Here is an 18,722-nt window from a genome sequence, read left to right on the forward strand (position 1 = left end):
TGCTTGAAGAAGAAAAAATAAGGTATATTAAGGGTGGCTGCTGGACAGATATCAAAAAGTGGTATAATGGAGGGGGCAGAATCAAGGCAAAAACAGGTGACTAGTGGTGTGCCTTAAGGTTCAGTGCTGGGACCACTACTGCTTACTTTGTACATAAATGATATATGATATAACCTGAAATATTCAGCTATTTGCTGATGATGCAAAATTAGGTAGAGTAATAGTTAATCAAGGTGATATGGAGAGCTTGCAGGATGATTTAAATAGGCTGTCAGTATGGGCAAAAGATATTTGATTACAAGCTGTGTATCACATTGATGGCACTGTACTCCAGGAAACAGATGATGCTAGAGATAATGGTGGTGGTAGACAGAGTGTTAAAATTCAAAGGACATATTACTAAGGTAGCCCATAAGATTACTTAGCTATTGAAGAACACATTAACAAATAGAGATAAGAATGTTGTTATTCCCTCTTATAAGGCCTTGATATGTCCACATCTAGATTACTGTGCTTAGGTCTGGTCTCCTGGGGATGAGGAAGTGGTGAAGAAGATTCAGAGGCAAGTGACCAAGATAGTGAGTGGTCTGTGGAATGTTCCCTACAAGGATAGATTGAGAGTGTATGGATTGCAGAAATTGGTTGATAGGAGAAAGAGAGGGGATATGATAGAAATATTTAAGTTGCTTAAAAGGATTTTATAAGATTGATGCAGGGGAAATGTTTCAGCACTTGGCTAGAGGGGCCAGAAAAAGGGGTCATCCCTGGAAGTTGATAAAGATGTTTTTAGTAGGGATGTGAGTACTAGATTTTTGCTTGGAGAGTTGTGAATGAGTAGAATAAGTTGCCAGAGTCAGTGCTTTGTCTGTTAGTGGGTTCCAGGAAAGGTATGATAGAGTGTAGATAGTTTGGATCTCCTGCAATGAGTCTTAGGATTCCATGGAGGTGCCTGTACAATAATAATAATAATAATAATATAAAATTCTCTTCATAGATAATATCTGAACTGGAGTCTCTTTCCAAGGCAATATTATATAATAATTATATCAAATTTCTTATTATTACAGAGGAACCCACATAGAACACAAAGACTCACTGCAGGAGGCTCATGCTAACCGAGCACAATCGATTCACACCTCTCCTTAAACTCATTCACTGACAAAGCACAACTGCATCTACCAACATATTCCACTCATTCACCATTCTCTAGACACAAAAAAAATCTAGTCCTTACACTTTTGGTAACAATTTGTACACAACTCCAGGAGTTACCTTTTGTTCTTACCTGTACAGTTAAGATGACTGCCTGTCAACTATAATTTGTAAACTTTCCTATTCCCTGTCTACCAGAGCATTCCAGAGAACAGTCACCATTCTGGGAACTCACCTCGAAATCCCCAATAAACCAACAATATAATGAGGAATAATAACTTCTTGTCTCTGATAGTCAATGCGTTCAACATCCAAGTGATCCATTCAGCTATTTGGCACTTTTGTAATATGTCAACAAAACTTCAGATTTCCTGTGCACATCATTCCAAAATCCCTAGTCTCATCAATTTTATGCAATATAGTTCTATCAGCATAATAAACAGCCTGTAATCTTTTCATCTTAATTTTTACAATTTACCATACTGAGCTGACAACCATTAACCTTTGCCCACACAGTTAATTTAACTCATTTTACAGAATATCTACATCACTGGTATTAACTATTCCTCTCCTGAGTTTTGCATCATCAGCAACTATGATATTTTCCCCTCAAATCATTCTCTATATCATTCATATAAAAATTAAATAACAGCCCAACAACAGAGTGGTGTGCTAGAGACCTATAGCAATGAATGGTCACCTGCCTTCTCCTGGATTCTATTCTGCCACACATTACTCTGATGTTTGTCCATCAGCTTCACATCCATTCCCATTTGCTCAAATTAACATAAGAGTTCCATGTGGTATCCTGTTGCATGCCATTGCAAACTCCACTAATATCATGGTATAGCCATTTGCTTTAGTCAACTCAGTTGTCACTTTATTATAGAATGTGAGTAAATTACTAATGCAAAACCTACCTTTCAAAGAGCAGTGTGGTTGACCATCGAGCATCACATTCCAATCTACCCTTTCCTGAATTCTGACACAGTTGGACAACTTGTAGATCTCTATTCTCTAATGCCTTACACATGTTTGCACACATGCAATCTTTGCACACATTTGATGAGTCTGAACTGGACAAACACCAACCAGAAATCGTTCTCTCCTCATCAACATTTCCATGGCAAAGCCCATTCATGCCATTAACACAATTATATAACATTGTCGCTCTTACACACATTCACACCATTCTTTCCATTATAATTTAGTTTCCCTGACTCTCTGTGTTAGGTCTCATACCAGTTATTAGTTTTTCCAGACTCCTGATACCAAACGCATTCAGGTGTAGGCCATCCCTCTTATACAAATCCAGTCTTCCCTCAAACTCACTCCACACATCCAAAAACTCACATCCATTCCTTCTACACAGCCTACACATTGAATCGTTTGCCATCATAGCCCTTCTTAATTCATTTTTATCATAGCGAGGTAAAATACTAGCAATTTTCACTTTCTCACTCTTCACTCTCACCTCTTCCAACAACACTTTCACGTCCTCTCTTATACTGAACTTATCACCAGTTAAATCGTTCGTACCTACTACAACTACGATTTCACTTACTTTTCTTTTCTGTTTTTGAATTGCTTGTGTTATATTTTTAATTTTCGCTCCAGGAAAACTTGATGTTATAACTCTGTCATCTATAGAATGTTTTATTATCGAGTCACCATACCAATAACTTCTTTCTTTTTACTAAAAACATCACTTACCTGATTTCGAGCATTTCCTGTCTTAGTTGTTTCCTTGCTTTGTTGTTTCTTATTATCCTGTTCATTTTTCTTTTTCTCCATATGCTCATTTAAACAACTCTCAACTTTTTGCAATTCCCGCGTCGTCTCTCTGATGATCTGCTTCAACTTTGCTATTTTGGGGGTTAATTGATTTTCATCAACCTCCTCCATGTTATTAATAACTACAATAACCTTGTCACCAGAGCTAACCTTCTTCTTCTCGCCTGCAGTGCTTTTTTTTAGCATTACATTTTGTGCCCTTTTTTAGTGCCATTTTAAACGAATACTAAATATTGAAATATCTTAATAAAAATATGTGATAAAATACAAAAATCTACACTAGTATACTACAAAACACTAATTTTCTAAGGCAAAACACAATAAAAACAGACAAAAATCACCAACTTTACAGGAGCACTAAATTTGCTCCACTATATATCCTCGAACCAGAATCCTTCAGATTTCTTCCCAATGTAAGAAAGTTTTAAAACGAATAAAAGTCGAGCAGCTCTCAGATGTGAACTGTAGACTAAAATACACAAAGATTATTGAAGAAAAAATGAAAGAGTTTGAAAATAGGAACCAAACCCTTGGAGATTCAATGGCAAGCCTTGAAGAAAACTTTGACTGATTCAGCCAGAGAGGGATGTGGTGAGGTTGTCTGCAAGGATAGAAAAATCAGAACTCCATAGTGGACACAGGAAGTTAAAGAGGCAGTGAAGGAAAAGAAGAAAGCATATCAAAAGTTCCTGTCAAATAAGTCGGCTTGTGCTCTTAGAGAATACAAAGACAAATGTAAGAAAGCTAAACACTGTAAAACTAGCTAAACAAAAGTCATGGGAGGACTTTGGCAAGAACATAGAAAATAAATATCAAGAAGGTGGCAAAATATTTTGGAGGTTGTTGAAGAAGCTTAGAAATGGAGGAAAGAGTGCTGTAAAAGGAGTTAGAGATGATAAAGGTGACATGAAAATGCGAGAAAAAGATATCCTTGAAGTATGGAGTAATTACTTCAAAAAATTGCTAAATGAAATGAGCTGACAGCACAGTGGTAAAAAACACTCAACAGCATACAGTCAGGAATACATATCCATACTTGAAGTAGAAAAAGCCATCAAAGGCTTGAAATGTGGAAAGGCAGGGAGTAGATGATATTCGACCAGAAATGCTAAAGTATGGTGGTATAAAACTCTTACAGTGGCTGCACTGCATAGTTCAGAAGGCCTGGACAGAGGTAGGAATTCTGGATGATTGGAGTAGAGCTCTCATAGTACCCCATATATTAAAAAGGAAATAAAACTGGATGTGAGAATTACAGAGGTATTTCCCTACTGAGTGTTCCTGGTAAGATTTATGCAAGTATACTTGAGAAATGGTTAAGAAGAATTGTGGAAGATAAGCTTGGTGAAGAACAAGCTGAATTCAGGCCAAATAGAGGCTGTCGGGATCAAATCTTCACTTTACAACAAATAGTTGAGAAATCATGGGAATATAACAAAGATCTGTATTTAAGTTTTGTCAATCTGGAAAAGGCATATGACACGGTGCCAAGAAAGAAGCTATTCAATATGCTACATTATATGGTGTCAATGGGGCATTATATCAAGCAATACTTAGTCTTTATTTGAGTTGTAAGTCAGCAGTTAGAATTGAAGGAAGTAGAGGAAGATGGTTTAATGTTAAATCTGGTGTGAGACAAGAATGTACATTATCCCCTCTGTTATTCATTATCTATATGGATCACATTATGAAGGAAAGTGGTATTAAACCTGATATCAAAATTGGAGATGTTAATGCAGCTCTTTGCTTTATGCGGACGATGTTATACTTTTAAATAAATAAGCTACAAGTCTGAAAGATTCTCTAACTAAATTGAATAATTGTTGTAATAGATATGGTATGAAAGTCAGCAATAAAAAGACAAGGACAATGAAAATAGCCAGAATCGTTGAAAATATCAACTGCATTGTCAACAGAGAACCTGTGGAACAAGTAAAACATTTCAGCTACTTAGGGAGGATTTTTAGTGAAGAATATGTAAATTAGAAGAATGGTAAATTAAATATGGAAATAGACAACAGAATCAACAAAGCTGGTATGGTAGGAAGTCAATTGAATAAATTCATATGGAATAAGAAATTAGTCGGAACACTAAATTAGCTGTATACAAGACAGTGTTCAAACCAGTTTTAATTTATGGATCTGAGAGCTGGGTCAGAAGTAAAACACTTGACCAAAGACTAGAGGCCGCAGATATATGAGTCCTGAGAAAGATTAGAGGCATGAACAAATGGCATCAATGGCAATATCATATTAAAAACGAGAATATTAGGAAAGAATTGACATTGTCAGCATCCAGGAATACGTTAGCAGAGCTAATCTCAGGTGGTATGGTCACTTAAACAGAATGGGAGAGGAAAGATTAGCAAAACAAGTGTTCTCTGCCAGGTTAGAAGGAAGGAAAACGATCCAGAGGAAGAACAAGATATAGGTGGATTGATACCTTAGATGACAGAAATATAAGATCTGATAATGTTGGAGTCTTGACAAGTAACAGACTGATTTGGAGGAAAATTGTAGATAGGAAGTTAGTAATGATGTAAATTTTTCATGTAGTACTATCATATCCTGTACACCCCTTGAGGGTACATGGCAGGAATTTGATGATGATGATCACTATGTATCCTGGAACCAGAATCCTTCACATTCACAGACACTCACAACTACTTTTGCGTTTTGTAACACCTGCTGCATTCAAGACTATGAGAAAAACTATATTCAGTAATTTTTTATTATTTCTTTACATAATTTGTCTGAAGGATGGCTGCACATACTCTTGCTAGCATCTCTCCCTACTAGCTATAGTTTCTCTGATTTGCAATTGTAGCCGTTCACTCAACAACATTTTCTTCAGATACCTAACCCCAAATCCATTCAAGTGCAATCTATCTGCAAACTGCATAACCTTTACAGTGACTATATGTAATATGCATTACTGTATTATTATTTTTATAGTACACTATATATAAAAATGAAATGTCATTATTAGTAGAGATTAATACAAATTTATGAATTTTAGAGAAAAATAAACTAGTCCTAGATATAGCAAGTATGTGCACATATCACAAGAAAACATCAAAGGAATTATTGGGAATATCACCAAGTAATAGTAAATGTTTTCATTTACTGTGAGGTAACATAAAATTAAATATGTAAACACAATTAAATCAGAGGTTCCCAAACTTTCTTGGTTCACTGTACTCCTAGGAGATAAAAATAAATAAATAAATAAATAAAATAAAATATTAATAGTTCCATTTATTAAGTAGTTAGGTCCAAACTACTTAATAAATGTCACTTCTGATACTTCAACCACCACCACTCCTGACATACTGATCAGTTTTGATGTTACCACTAAGTATTTGTGTCCTAAAAACTTAGCAGCATTTGAAAATAAATGTTCACAAACTGGGTGCTGCAGCATTCGGTGTTTGGGAACCACTGCATTAAAGGATACACAACAAAAGCTATATATTTAAACATTACTCATTGTACAGTGAAAAAAATTACAAAAATGGAGACTAAGTCAAAAAATTTTATACCTTGCTAGACTGTCAGTAGTGCTTTCCATCTTCTCAAACAATTTTTTTTGCTGCAATTTTTCATTTTGTTCTCGAACCTCAGCACTTGCCTTCTGTAATGCTTCTTCACACATCTGCCATGTCTGGCTACGTCGCATGTATTTTTTTACAGGTCGATGATGGTAACTGCAGCGACTAATAACACTGCCAATTATGCCACTTCTAGACCTAAGAAAAGTTTTTCCTTCAGCTGCACAACTTCTCAAACATGCACCAGATGATTTGCCACTATCTATGCCATTACGAGTAGACTCAAGATGAGTGGATGATATTGAAGTCACAGGACCCCATTTGGTTAGATCTTCTGTGATAAGTCCTTGATTTAAGAAATCTTCCTCTTTGTTCTGAATATAATGATCTAGACCACAACTGTCTCTGAATCCTGCTACAGGATAATAAATGCTTGGAAATGCAGTATATGATCCTATAGGGGAATTATAAATCTGGGAAGAACCAAGGGCAATGGACTGCCTCCACTGATAAGAGTGTGAACTTGATAATGGCCTAAACGGTGTACTTGAACCACGTGGCATCCATTCACTCTGCATCTTTGAAGAATAAACGTTACTTAAAACAGAATCATCACGGCTGCAACACTGCTGCTGTTGTCTTGATGTTAACTCCAGTTGCTCTTTTGCCTTAAAAAGGGTTGCTTGCCTAGCTTTGATCAACTCTGTTGTCTCTTGGCATCTGGTTTGAGCAGTCTGAAGAATGAGGGAAAAATAAAAATTAAAAAAAGTAGCATTTGTTTTCTAAAATCTTTAATCTAATAAAACAAACAAGTTTTCATTTATTAAAAGCACCACAGGGAATAAGGCAAGACAAATGGATAGGTAATAGAAAGAATTAGTATAACTTGAAGACTCCTTAGTGACAGAAGAAAGCTGATATACATACTTTGGACACATTGAAAGAATGGAAGGAGGACTTCTCAAAACAGTATATAAGAAGGTAAAGTAAAAAAAAAACACAACAGGACCAACTGGCGAGGACTGGTGTGACACATCACCAAGGAGTGGAGTGACCATATGGCATCCAATTATGTCCAATGAATTTCTGGATGGATTGATACTTGAGGTTTGGGGATAACTTCATAGTCGATGCTGATTCTAAAAACAGATTTATAGCGACTTGTATGCAGCATGGATTGTTGTAGCCATTGAATAAAAAAAAAGTGTTGTAAAGGTACCTGAACTTAGTTTCTAGGGCCTGCATTATTGAATAAATAGATCTGGCTCTGTATATAAGTGTCTTGAGGATTCCATACCACTGAGATGGGTGGTGATAGTGGTGTGACTGCTTCTGTAAGTACCTTCTTGTACATGTGGGGTTTTCTATCATGAAGTGTATTTTTGAATGTTGGCTATTCAGATGCACTAAAAAAAGTATCTAATGTGCATGGGCCATGAGGCCAAATAACAAACATCATCTACACAGTGTAGCCAGACTATTGATTCATGTGCGGCTGTGTTGAGTGCTTGGTTTTCAAAATGTTCCATATCAAAATTGGCTAGTGATAAGGAAAGAGGGGAATGCACTGTAGTATTATCTAGTTGTTTGTATATCCCTAGAGGGCACCTTGCTAGGTTAGTTCTTTATTCAGTTATAATTTGAATTGCATCTACAGCTATTACTTGAGTGCTATGAAAGTTTGCAATCACATTTGTAATTTGTGCTCTGAAGATACCTGGTAGAACTAACAACATACTAGTGAGTTCAATAAATTAATTTTTTTTTTCCCTGGTGTTGTTCATACCACGCAGCACTGTTATGAATAATGAAGAACACATAAACCTATCAATACGAATATAAATAAATGTTTGCTAACTGTATCAAAACTCAAATGAACATTAAATAATTCCTTTGCTTCAAAACAGACCTAGAATATTGCTGTTAATCCTACAGTGGATGACAATACAGGTCCTTCTTGAAGCATTGTAGTATAATGGAGACATTTCCTAACATCTTAGATGTGTAAATTTATAATTCAGTATGTAGCACACATTGGATGCACAGTTAACAAGAGAATTCTCTATCATTTTGTTATTTAAAAACTGGTGGGAATAGTATTTGCAGTAGTAGACTACCCAAAGTCATAGGACTGATTCTAGTTGCTGACTAATAAAATTTTTTCTTAAGTCCTTCTGTCATTTCCAAATTAGTCAATCTTTGGCTAGTAGTAATGTTTTTTTATCCTCCTGAAATTTAAGTTTCAGGGTTAACTGCAACTAAAAAAAAAATGACCATAGAACTAATTTCAGATAACATATACCTGTTGGTCTTTAGGGTAACAAAATGGTGGCATACTCCCCCCCCCCAAAAAAAGCCTTGATTTATTGTTAATTTAACTCAGTTATGATCGAAGGATGGAATGAGACTGAGTAAGGACCCTGTAGGGTTAGGACTACAAAAAACGTTGTGCCTATTTCCTTCAGGAATATAAAAGACAGAGGGTTTTTTTTAATATAGGGGAGGAAAGACTAGGTACAGAGTATCTCAATCTGACTTTTAAAGATTTTTAAAACTCAGAAATTGGCAATTCTTTTGAGAGCAATATGAAATCAATGTTGGTACAGTCAACTCTCGCTGTAGCAAATTTCTAGGGAGCACAGAATAGTTTATTATTGCTATAGTGCATTTCTTTTAGTATAGCATTATAGCTATGATCAGAGCTTTTCAGCAGTTTATATAATGGTGTTTGCTATAGTAAGAGTCACTGTATGAGTATATGGGGACAAATTTAAAATATGTATATATTGATAAACATATAACAACATAGAAAACCGTTAAAAAAAAAGCCAACACTACAAACAAAAAAAATGCTATAAATCATAACCATATATTCACCATGAAAATTCTAATTCTATTTTTTGCTCCTTTCCAACAGTTTTATGTTCAAAATTAATTAACTTTGTAATAAAAAACTGTAAAAGAGCAAAATTAATTATGTATCCTATGAAAAAGCTAAAAGGAAAAAAAAATTTAATTTTTTTGTGGCATTTGTCACAGGATACATAATGGGGTGTTTAAGGGTCAAAACTGGATAACAGGGAAGAGGCCGTCACGTAGCCCATCCTGTTAGTAGATATCTACCTGGATACTAAACAAACAAGGATGGGCCTGAAATCTGGGGTTTAGCTAGCCAAATTGTATTCTTATTGACTTGAACCAAAACAACATGATGGTACAACAAGATAGAATTTCATGCTAGCTGGAGCTTTGTCTGGTTAAACAAGGCCCCCTGTTGTTTTTATCGGAGAACTAGGGCAAACAGCAAAAAAAAAAAAATAAATAAATAACAGGAACAAATCCCAACTCAACATCAGTAGCATTCAAGATTGGCACCATCAATATAATAAGCATCAATAGAAAAGAAATGAAACTAGCAGAACTGGATAAGTACCAGATCGACATAATAGATTTTACCGAAACAAAGACAAAAACAGGCGAGATCTTTATATAAGCAACAAATACAAGATGTCATATTCAGGCAAAAGAAGAAGCAGCAGCTATGGTATTCAAGATATGACAAATATGTTGAATACTATATGGGGACCTGGAAAATAAGACTTATTTATGCCTATGGTCCCACAGAAGATTCTACTAAGGAAGAAGTTGAAGAATTTTTTGAGGCACTAGAGAATGCAGTTGACAAGAAAAAAAAAAGTTAGTCTTTGTTGAAGAGCTAAACAAAGTTGGAAATAATAATTATCAGATATATATAAATGTTTTAGAATTGGAGAAAGAGTAAAGCCAATGATAACAGTAAGTACTGTTTGACCACAGATGCGAGACCCCCTTGACACTTCTGCACATGACAGAAGGCTAATCCATTCTGATAATAGGGTAATCAACGCATTTCGTGGGATGAGTGTTTATTATTACATGTCAGGAAATTAGCTTTTCGTTTATGAAAATTCTAGTTTTTAAAGTGGTAACTATTTTGCTTGTATAACAGTTGGAAAATATTACATATAAAGCACATGTTGGTGATGCATTCGTACATTGCCTTATTCCTTTCTCCCCTTCAACATGAACTGACTCTTCTTGGCAATCAGCCAGCCAGGGTTCTCGCATCTGTGGTTCAACAATGCTACCTGTTAAATTTCTGATCAGGATATGGACTAGTTATTACTAATGCCATGTTCCAACATAAAGATATACATAAATTCACATGGAGAGAAAAGGCAAGAAATAAGAGTCTCACTGACTATGTTATTAATGGTAGCAATATCTACAATCAGTGCAGGACACAAGAGTATGCAGAGATTTGAAATCAGAAGTGATCACCATTTAGTTTTGAGCATGATAAAATTGAATATCATACTGAAAAGAAGAACATGTAAGAAAGTTTTAAAATGAATCAAAGTGTAGCAGCTTTCAGGGGTGAACTGTAGACTCAAATATCCAAATATCATTCAGGAAAAAATGAAATAGTTTGAAAACAAGAACCAAACCTTGAGATTCACAGGTAGACCCCAAGGAGAAAATCAGAACTATACGGTGGAGAAGAAAGAGATAATTAAAAGAAAAGAGGAAAGCATACTGAAAGATCCTCATAACTGAGTCAGCTTGTGCTCTGAGAGAATACAAACAAACACGTAGAAAGTGAAGCAGTGTATAGAACTAGTTCAACATAAGTCGTGGGAAGACTGGTAAGAACATAGAATATAAATACGAAGAAGGTAATAAAATATTCTGGAGGCTTTCTGAGAAAGCTCAGAAAGTGAGGAAAGAGTACCGTAAAAAGAATCAGAGATAATAAAGGTAACATGAAAACTCAACAGAGAGATATTCTATATCAGTGGTCGGCAGCCTTTTGAGACTCACGGGTCACATTCAACTTTTATTTTTAATAATCGGGCCGCAAATGCCTGCGAATCCCGCAAGCATTTAATTAAGAGAAAATAGTGAATGAAAAAAAAAAAAACTTAACTTATCAATTTTTATTATATCAATCTTTATTATCATTCATCATTAAACCTTCTTCCTTCATCTGCAATTTAATGTTTTCTTGACCCCATTTTTGAAATTATTTTTAACAAATATATATCCTCTGAAAATAATAGTTGATGTTATTGAATTTTGAATTATATTAACCCCTTAACATACAAAGAAGTCTGTGACACGTCTTTTGTTTATTGCACCAAAATTGATTTTGAATTTTGGTTTCACATATAAATACAACTGAATATAGATGCTAGACAATCTTGTGCCTATTTCCTTTCAGCCGAGAAAAGTTGGCAACGGCATGTATCGGCTATTTCATTTGCAGTTGATCCAGCAAATCACCCTCGCCCCAAAAATTGGCAGAAAAATGATCTGATTTTTAATTGGTACGTTAAGGGGTTAAAAGACGGACCAGGGAACGAGACAGCAAAAGTTCGCCAAAATCTCGGTTGTAGTCGGGTGAAGTTGCCTTTGCTATTCAAATCATGATAACTCACACGGTTGACTGGCACCAAGTTGCATGGTGATATCACCAAGTATAGATATAAATTTTTTTAAAATTTATTATTCAGATTATAAAATGTATTATTTAAATAATTCAACATACAGACCACATGCCATGTAAGTATGGTCAATCTTTTATGGGCCGCCAAAAATACATGTTTGAGCCGCACGTGGCCCATAGGCCACCAGTTGCCAACCCCTGTTCTAGATGTCTGGAGCAATTACCTTGAAAGATTGCCAAATGAAAGATGCAGAGATAATATGGTGGTAGCAAACATTCAAGAGGAATGTTTACTTCTCATATCCAGCACCTCAATAACTCTATTCATTTTACCTACAAGAAAACAAATCTTGTGCATCTTCTTATTTATCACACCTCTAATAATCGAATCCCCATACGACGCTACTCACGGGTCTTTCGTTTATACCGACATAATTTGTTTTCATCATCTTCACTCTTCCATACATATCTTGCATTCTCGTCATTTCACTCCACATCCATTTCATCTCTTGCCTCATTTTAACCAACTCAGCTTTCAAATCTTGCACCATTTTTTGTTCTCATTCTTATTGCCAGCCACGCAAGCTTGTTTGCCGTTAACGCCACTGACCACTTTACTGTTAATTGCACTCTCTTTTTCAATTTCAGCTACATTTGTATCGTCTTCATCATTCTTACCATCGATTGTTAAGTTCATCAGATCACTCGTTCGCTTTTTCAAAACCTTTTTCACCAATTTTTTGCTGCTCTTTTACACTGTCCCTCTTTGCTATCAGATGAGCACTCATCCTTTTGTGGCATTCTTGCTACTAACACTTTCAGTTACCAATATGTTACTGCTCATCAAGTCCTCATTCAGATTACACTTTGCACACACCCTCCTTTCATCCACTTTAAATATCCAAAATTTATCTACATAATCGAATGAATACATATAGTACACCTCACATTTCACGAAACGATTGCAATCAAAATTAAACTCCTGTAAAGGCAAACCTGCCACCATCTTTCCTTCATCACTTACTATCTTCCACTCTAAGTTTAATGATTTTGTAAACAAACAAGCCCACACAACAGAAACATTGCAAGCACACAACCTTTACCTCAACTGTTACTCATGAACACATTTATTTACAATTAATTATTCCAAAAAAATTATCTGAAATGGGAGCCTACCGAACCAATGAAATGCAGATCAAGTTATATCCTTAAATAAATAATTAGGGGTTCCCTATCTAAATTAAAATCTACTGTAGTAAATTTGGTTCAAAATTCAGCAATAAAAAAATTTAAAAAAATGTCAAAAACTAACAGAAACACTAAAAACATCAACTGCATCCTGAATAGAGAAGAAAAAGTAAAACACTTCAGCTATTTAAGCACAATTTTTAGTGAAGATGGAAAATTAAATATGGAAATAGACAACAAAATTATCAAAGCTGGTATGGTAGGAAGTCAAATGAATAAATGTTTATGGAAAAAGAGAGAAATTTGTCAACACGCTAAACTAGCTGTATAAGACCGTGTTCAAACCAATTTTAACTTATGGATCTGAAAACTGAATTAGAAATAAAACACTAGATCAAAGACTGGAGACCACAAATATGACAGTTTTGAGAAAGATTAGGGGAGTGAAAGATGGCATAAGTAGCAGTATAATTAATAAAGAGGATATTAAGAAAAAACTTGCCATTGTTAGCATTCAGAAATGTGTCAACAGTGCTAATCTCTGCTCTCCAGCCAATAGGCTATGGGTTCGAATCCTGCTGTGAGCATGAACGTTTGACAATATTTTCACGATCACTTTATGATTATGAAAATACTAGTGATTGTGGTGGCCAGTAGATGCCGTTGGTGTATATATGATGATAGTAGTTACGGTTTGCTGTGGTTGGTGGATTGAGTGGTGGAGGCAGAGAGTTGTAGAGTGGGTGTCCTCCTTCGATGAGTCTTTGGCCTCCTTGGAGGTTCATGTAATAATAATAATAAAAAACAGATGTTCTTTGCCAGGTTGGCTGGAAAAAGACTCAGAGGAAGACGTAAGTAGAATGACATGGTGAGAAGTGTCTTAGAAGACGGAAATAAGATGTGATAATATTGGAATCTTAACTGATAAGAGATTAATTTGGAAGAAAATTGTCAATTTGTTGAGGTTCTAAACCTCAACAAATTTGGGTGCATGAAACTACCCCAAATTTGGGAGACTTACATTATAAGAACTTCAGCCCATCGGCCAAGACAACCAAATTAGCCTACCAGAGGGTACCATTAGGACTTTAGGAACAATATCAGTTTCTTGCCTTCTTCCTCGTTTGCTTTTGTTAGTGCCTGCGTGCACATACCATATTTTTATGTTCCTGAAGATGGCAACATGACGTTGCCGAAATATTGAAGTTATTCATTAAAGTTGCTTTTAATTAATATCCTTTATATGTGTTGTTAATTCCGTAAGCTAATTACCAGTTATCAATTATATAGGTCAATTTTATGTTATAAAAACCTTATATATGATTAATATTTTGATGTCAAATTTATTATTCTGAAATAATTCAGGAAAGAAAATATGTATTTAGTAAATTAGTAATCACGTACTTGGCACTGTTTGAGAAGACAATCATTTTTAAGTTTTTTTGCCAGATCAATCATTTCTTCAAATACTTCCTCACCAACAGTAGGATGCTCATCCAAATAATTTTGCAAAATTTTCATAATTTTTAGCAGTCCTTCAAGACTAGTGGAAGTACCCATCTTCATCTGTGAAACAAACTGCATGGTCTCAAGTGCCCATTCATATGACTGAAATGATAAAAAGAGACACTTTCTTTTCTGCATTCAAGCAAAATGTTTTGTTCTTAAGTTTAAAGGAGTTATTATCCTTAAGTTTATTATACAGATAATAAAAAATAAAAAACACAAAAAAAAATAATAATAAAATTATTTTAAAAAATTATCAACACAATCTAATATTAGTAATATCCATAATATTAGTAATAATATTAATAATAGTAAAATCCATAACAGTAAGTCACAAGCCTATAATAAAAAGTACATTGACATGTAGGGATAAGGAGGTGGTGTTGCATCTATATAAGACATTGTTCAGACCACATATGAACTACTGTGCTCAGATTTGGTCACCTAATTTTCATTGCGATATCGAAACACTAGAGAGTGTCCAAAGACAAATAACCAAAGTGATATCAGGACTCTGGAATGTTGGTTATGATGAGTTTTTGAGAGAATGTGGATTACAAAGGTTGGTGGATAGGAGGAAAAGAGGAGATATGATAGAGATCTTCAGATTAGTTAAGGGATTCTATAAGATTAATATAGAAAAAATTATAAAAAAAAGTAGATGTTAAGTTCCTCAGGGGCTCACTTTAGTGAGTACGGGCATGGCAAACCCAAGGTAACTGATGCTAGACCATGCCTTACTTCACATAATATACATCTGTTATATTATCTGTAGACTGGTACCTCCTCTTCCTCCCTTGCTTCTTTCTTTCTTCTCTTCTTGCTCCTTCCCCTGAATGCTATTAGAGTATTCGAGGGGAATCTTTCCTATTTCGCTGTGTCATTTCCTCTTGTGCTAATAGGACATTATCAAACACTGTAACATGATCAGGCCATCAAAAAATGTTCATGCCGCATCGCCGGTCGCGCGGGTTACCAAGGGACGCGTTTGGGTTTTAGGCAGAGGGACCCGTTCAAAAAATATGTTACAGTTTCCCTTAGACACCACTCCTCAGCACTCTGGTAGAGGAAACTCCATCAATGGGCTCGCTACCCATTTGGGAAGGTGTTTAGGGGCAGCGCAAAGAAACGGTTCTGCAAAAGGACGGAAATGGCAACGACAACGGCACCAGACTATGGCTTTAGGCAACTGGAACATCTTCTCTCTGACAGCGAAGGAGTTGGAACTGATTGAGGATGCCAAGCGCTACCGGCAAGACTTAGTCGGGCTTTCTACGACCAAGAGGAGAGGCTCTGGAACTGTCGACCTGGATAAGGGGTGGAAGCTCTACTACTCTGGTGTGAGCCCGACAATGTCTGCTCAGGTGGGTGTGGGGATACTCACAAGTCCCCAACTGTCAGACTGTGTTGCTGAGTGGATCCCATTTAGGGGAACGGGTATGCATGTTAAGGCTTCAGATGAAAAACCATGATTTGGCTGTGGTGCAAGCCTATGCACCTAATCTGGAGTCAGAATACTCTGCCTTCCTAGTGGAAGTGGATGCTACTTTTGACAGGGTGGCAGACACGGAATCAGTCCTGCTAATGGGTGACTTCAATGCACATGTTGGAACAGATGACCAGACATGGAGGGGTGTGGTTGGGAGGAAAGGTACCCCCTGACCTTAACATGAATGGGTTGAAATTATTGGACTTCTGCTGTACTAACAGCTTGTCCATAATGAATACCTTCTTCCAGCACCAAGAAGTCCATAAGTATACCTGGTACAGGGATACACTAGAACAAAGGTCTCTGATTGACTTCTTTATAGTCTCAGCAGACCTATTTTCCTCAGTGTTGGATGTTCGTGTGAGAAGAGGAGCAGAACTGTCAACTGACCACCACCTTGTTGTGTGGCTTCAGAAACCAGATGCTACCATCAATGCTGGTAGGCCTAAGCAGCTATACCTCGCAAAATGGGAGGCATTGGAAAATGAGGCTGTGAGGAAGAAATTTGCAGATGACATTTCCTCCAGGTTCAAAGAGATTCCCAAGAATACTGCAGATGTTGAGGAGGAGTGGAAGCTGTTCAGAACAGCTGTCACTGCCTCTGCACTCTCATGCTGTGGCAGAAAGTGGCTCGGCATGTCTTTGCTGCTGAGGCAGTAAAGACAGCAAAGCAGAAGGCTGGGGAATCCCTTGGAGAAAGATTAGACTCATCCTATGCAAATGCAAACAAAGTATTCTGACAGACCATCCGCCACCTTCGAGTAAGGAAATCGTGCACAGCAAGGGCAATTAAACCCTCTGATGGTGCACTTTTAACAACCAAGAAGGATATCCTCCACAGATGGAGTGAATACTTTGAGAGCCTTCTTAACCCGGGTGGCCAAGCAGTTGTGGACATCCAAGAGGTGCAGATTGGGGCAATAAAATCATTAAAATCGGGAAAGGCTGCTGGCAATGATGAAATTCGGCCCGAAATGCTAAAAGCCTTAAATCGAGATGGTGTTCTCTGGCTGACTCGAGTGTGTCAGGATGCTTGGATATCTGGGCAAGCACCAAAGCAATGGCAGACAGGCATAATAATACCAGTCTTCAAGAATGGAGACCAGAAGGATTGCAGTAACTATCGTGGCATCTCTCTGCTCAGCCTGCCTAGTAAAGTGTATGCTAGGTGCTTCGAAAGACGGTGCAGGAGCATAGATGAGTCAAAGTTCCAGGAGGAACAATGTGGCTTTCATCCTGGTAGAAGCACAACTGACCAAATCTTCACTTCAAGGCAAGTCTTTGAGAAATCTTGGGAATATGCCAAGAATGTCTACACAGGCTTTGTGGACTTGGAGAAGGCATATGATCGGGTTCCTCGTGATAAGCTTTGGCAAGTAGTACAGGAGTATGGAGTGGATGGCCAACTATTAGCTGCCATCAAGTCCCTGTATGAATGCCCAGAGTTTTGTGTCAGGGTAAACAGCACAAAGTCTGAACCTTTCACAGTCTTCGTTGGCCTCCGCCAAGGGTGTGTTTTGTCGCCCCTCCTTTTCATAATATTTATGGACTGGATTGATAGGCACAGCCGAGGCAGTGAATGTGTCAGAATTGGAAGATGTAGCATTGGACATCTGCTTTTTGCAGATGACCTAGTTCTGCTTAGCTCTTCCACAGATGACCTCCAGTGGACCCTGGATAGGTTTGTAGCTGTTTGTGCAGACGCCAGAATGAAGATCAGTGTGGCCAAAACTGAAACATTTGTGGACTCAAGACCACCATCCCAGTGCACTCTACATGTAAGTGGAGTCCCAATGAGGCAGGTGGAGAAGTTTAAATACCTTGGGTCCATATACACGAATGATGGAAAATGGGACATAGAGCTAGATACTCGAATTGGCTTAGCAAGCTCAATATTACAGGAGCTTGGCTGTTCGGTAGTATTGAAGCAGGAGTTAAGCCAGAAGGCAAAGCTGGCTGTCTTCAATACAGTCTATGTCCCCATCCTCACCTATGGTCATGAGGGTTGGGTAATGACCGAAAGAATGCAGACACAAATCCAAGTGGCTGAAATGAGGTTCCTTCGAGGGGTTGTGGGATTGACAAGACTCGACAGGGTCAGAAGCTCTGCAATTTGGGAAACCCTCAATACTCAACTGCTGCTTCTCCATGTTGAGAGATCACAGTTACGTTGGTACGGGCACCTGGTCAGAATGTCACAAGAGAGGCTCCCTCAGCAGGCCCTCTTTACCAAGCCAGAAGGTAGGAGGCCACGTGGAAGGCCAAGGACTCGCTAGATAGATTATATCCAAAACCTTGGGTGGACACATTTGGGAATCCCACCAGAACACCTGAGCTTGGTGGCAGCGAATCGTGACCATTGGAAGTTCCTGTTGCAGCTGTTGCCCCCACAACCCAATTAGGAAAGGTGGACCTTGAAGATGCATGTATGTAGATGTTACGATGGGAAGAATCAGAGGCCATCCCTGGAAGTTGTATAGAGATGTGACAAAGAAAGGAGTGAGGAGTAGATTTTTTACATGGAGAGTTGTTAGTGAGTGGAATGCATTACCTGAGT

General features: G+C 37.2%; 1 protein-coding gene across 1 annotated transcript in view; it reads right to left on the reverse strand.

The window, feature by feature from the left end:
- The window catches only part of LOC150103454 (puratrophin-1-like), a 221,867-nt gene that overhangs the window by 89,232 nt on the left and 113,913 nt on the right, over positions 1-18,722 (reverse strand). Inside the window, exons 11-12 of the mRNA XM_090398483.1 lie at positions 14,575-14,778; positions 6,489-7,231 (exon numbers count right to left, since the gene is read on the reverse strand). Coding sequence (XP_090254609.1) covers positions 6,489-7,231; positions 14,575-14,778 — 947 coding nt within the window. The remainder of the gene's footprint in view (positions 1-6,488; positions 7,232-14,574; positions 14,779-18,722) is intronic.

This window comes from Typopeltis vanoorti, chromosome 9, assembly GCF_054136105.1.
Source record: "Typopeltis vanoorti isolate ZY-2024b chromosome 9, IOZ_Tvanoo_1.0, whole genome shotgun sequence".
Lineage (NCBI taxonomy): Eukaryota > Metazoa > Arthropoda > Arachnida > Uropygi > Thelyphonidae > Typopeltis > Typopeltis vanoorti.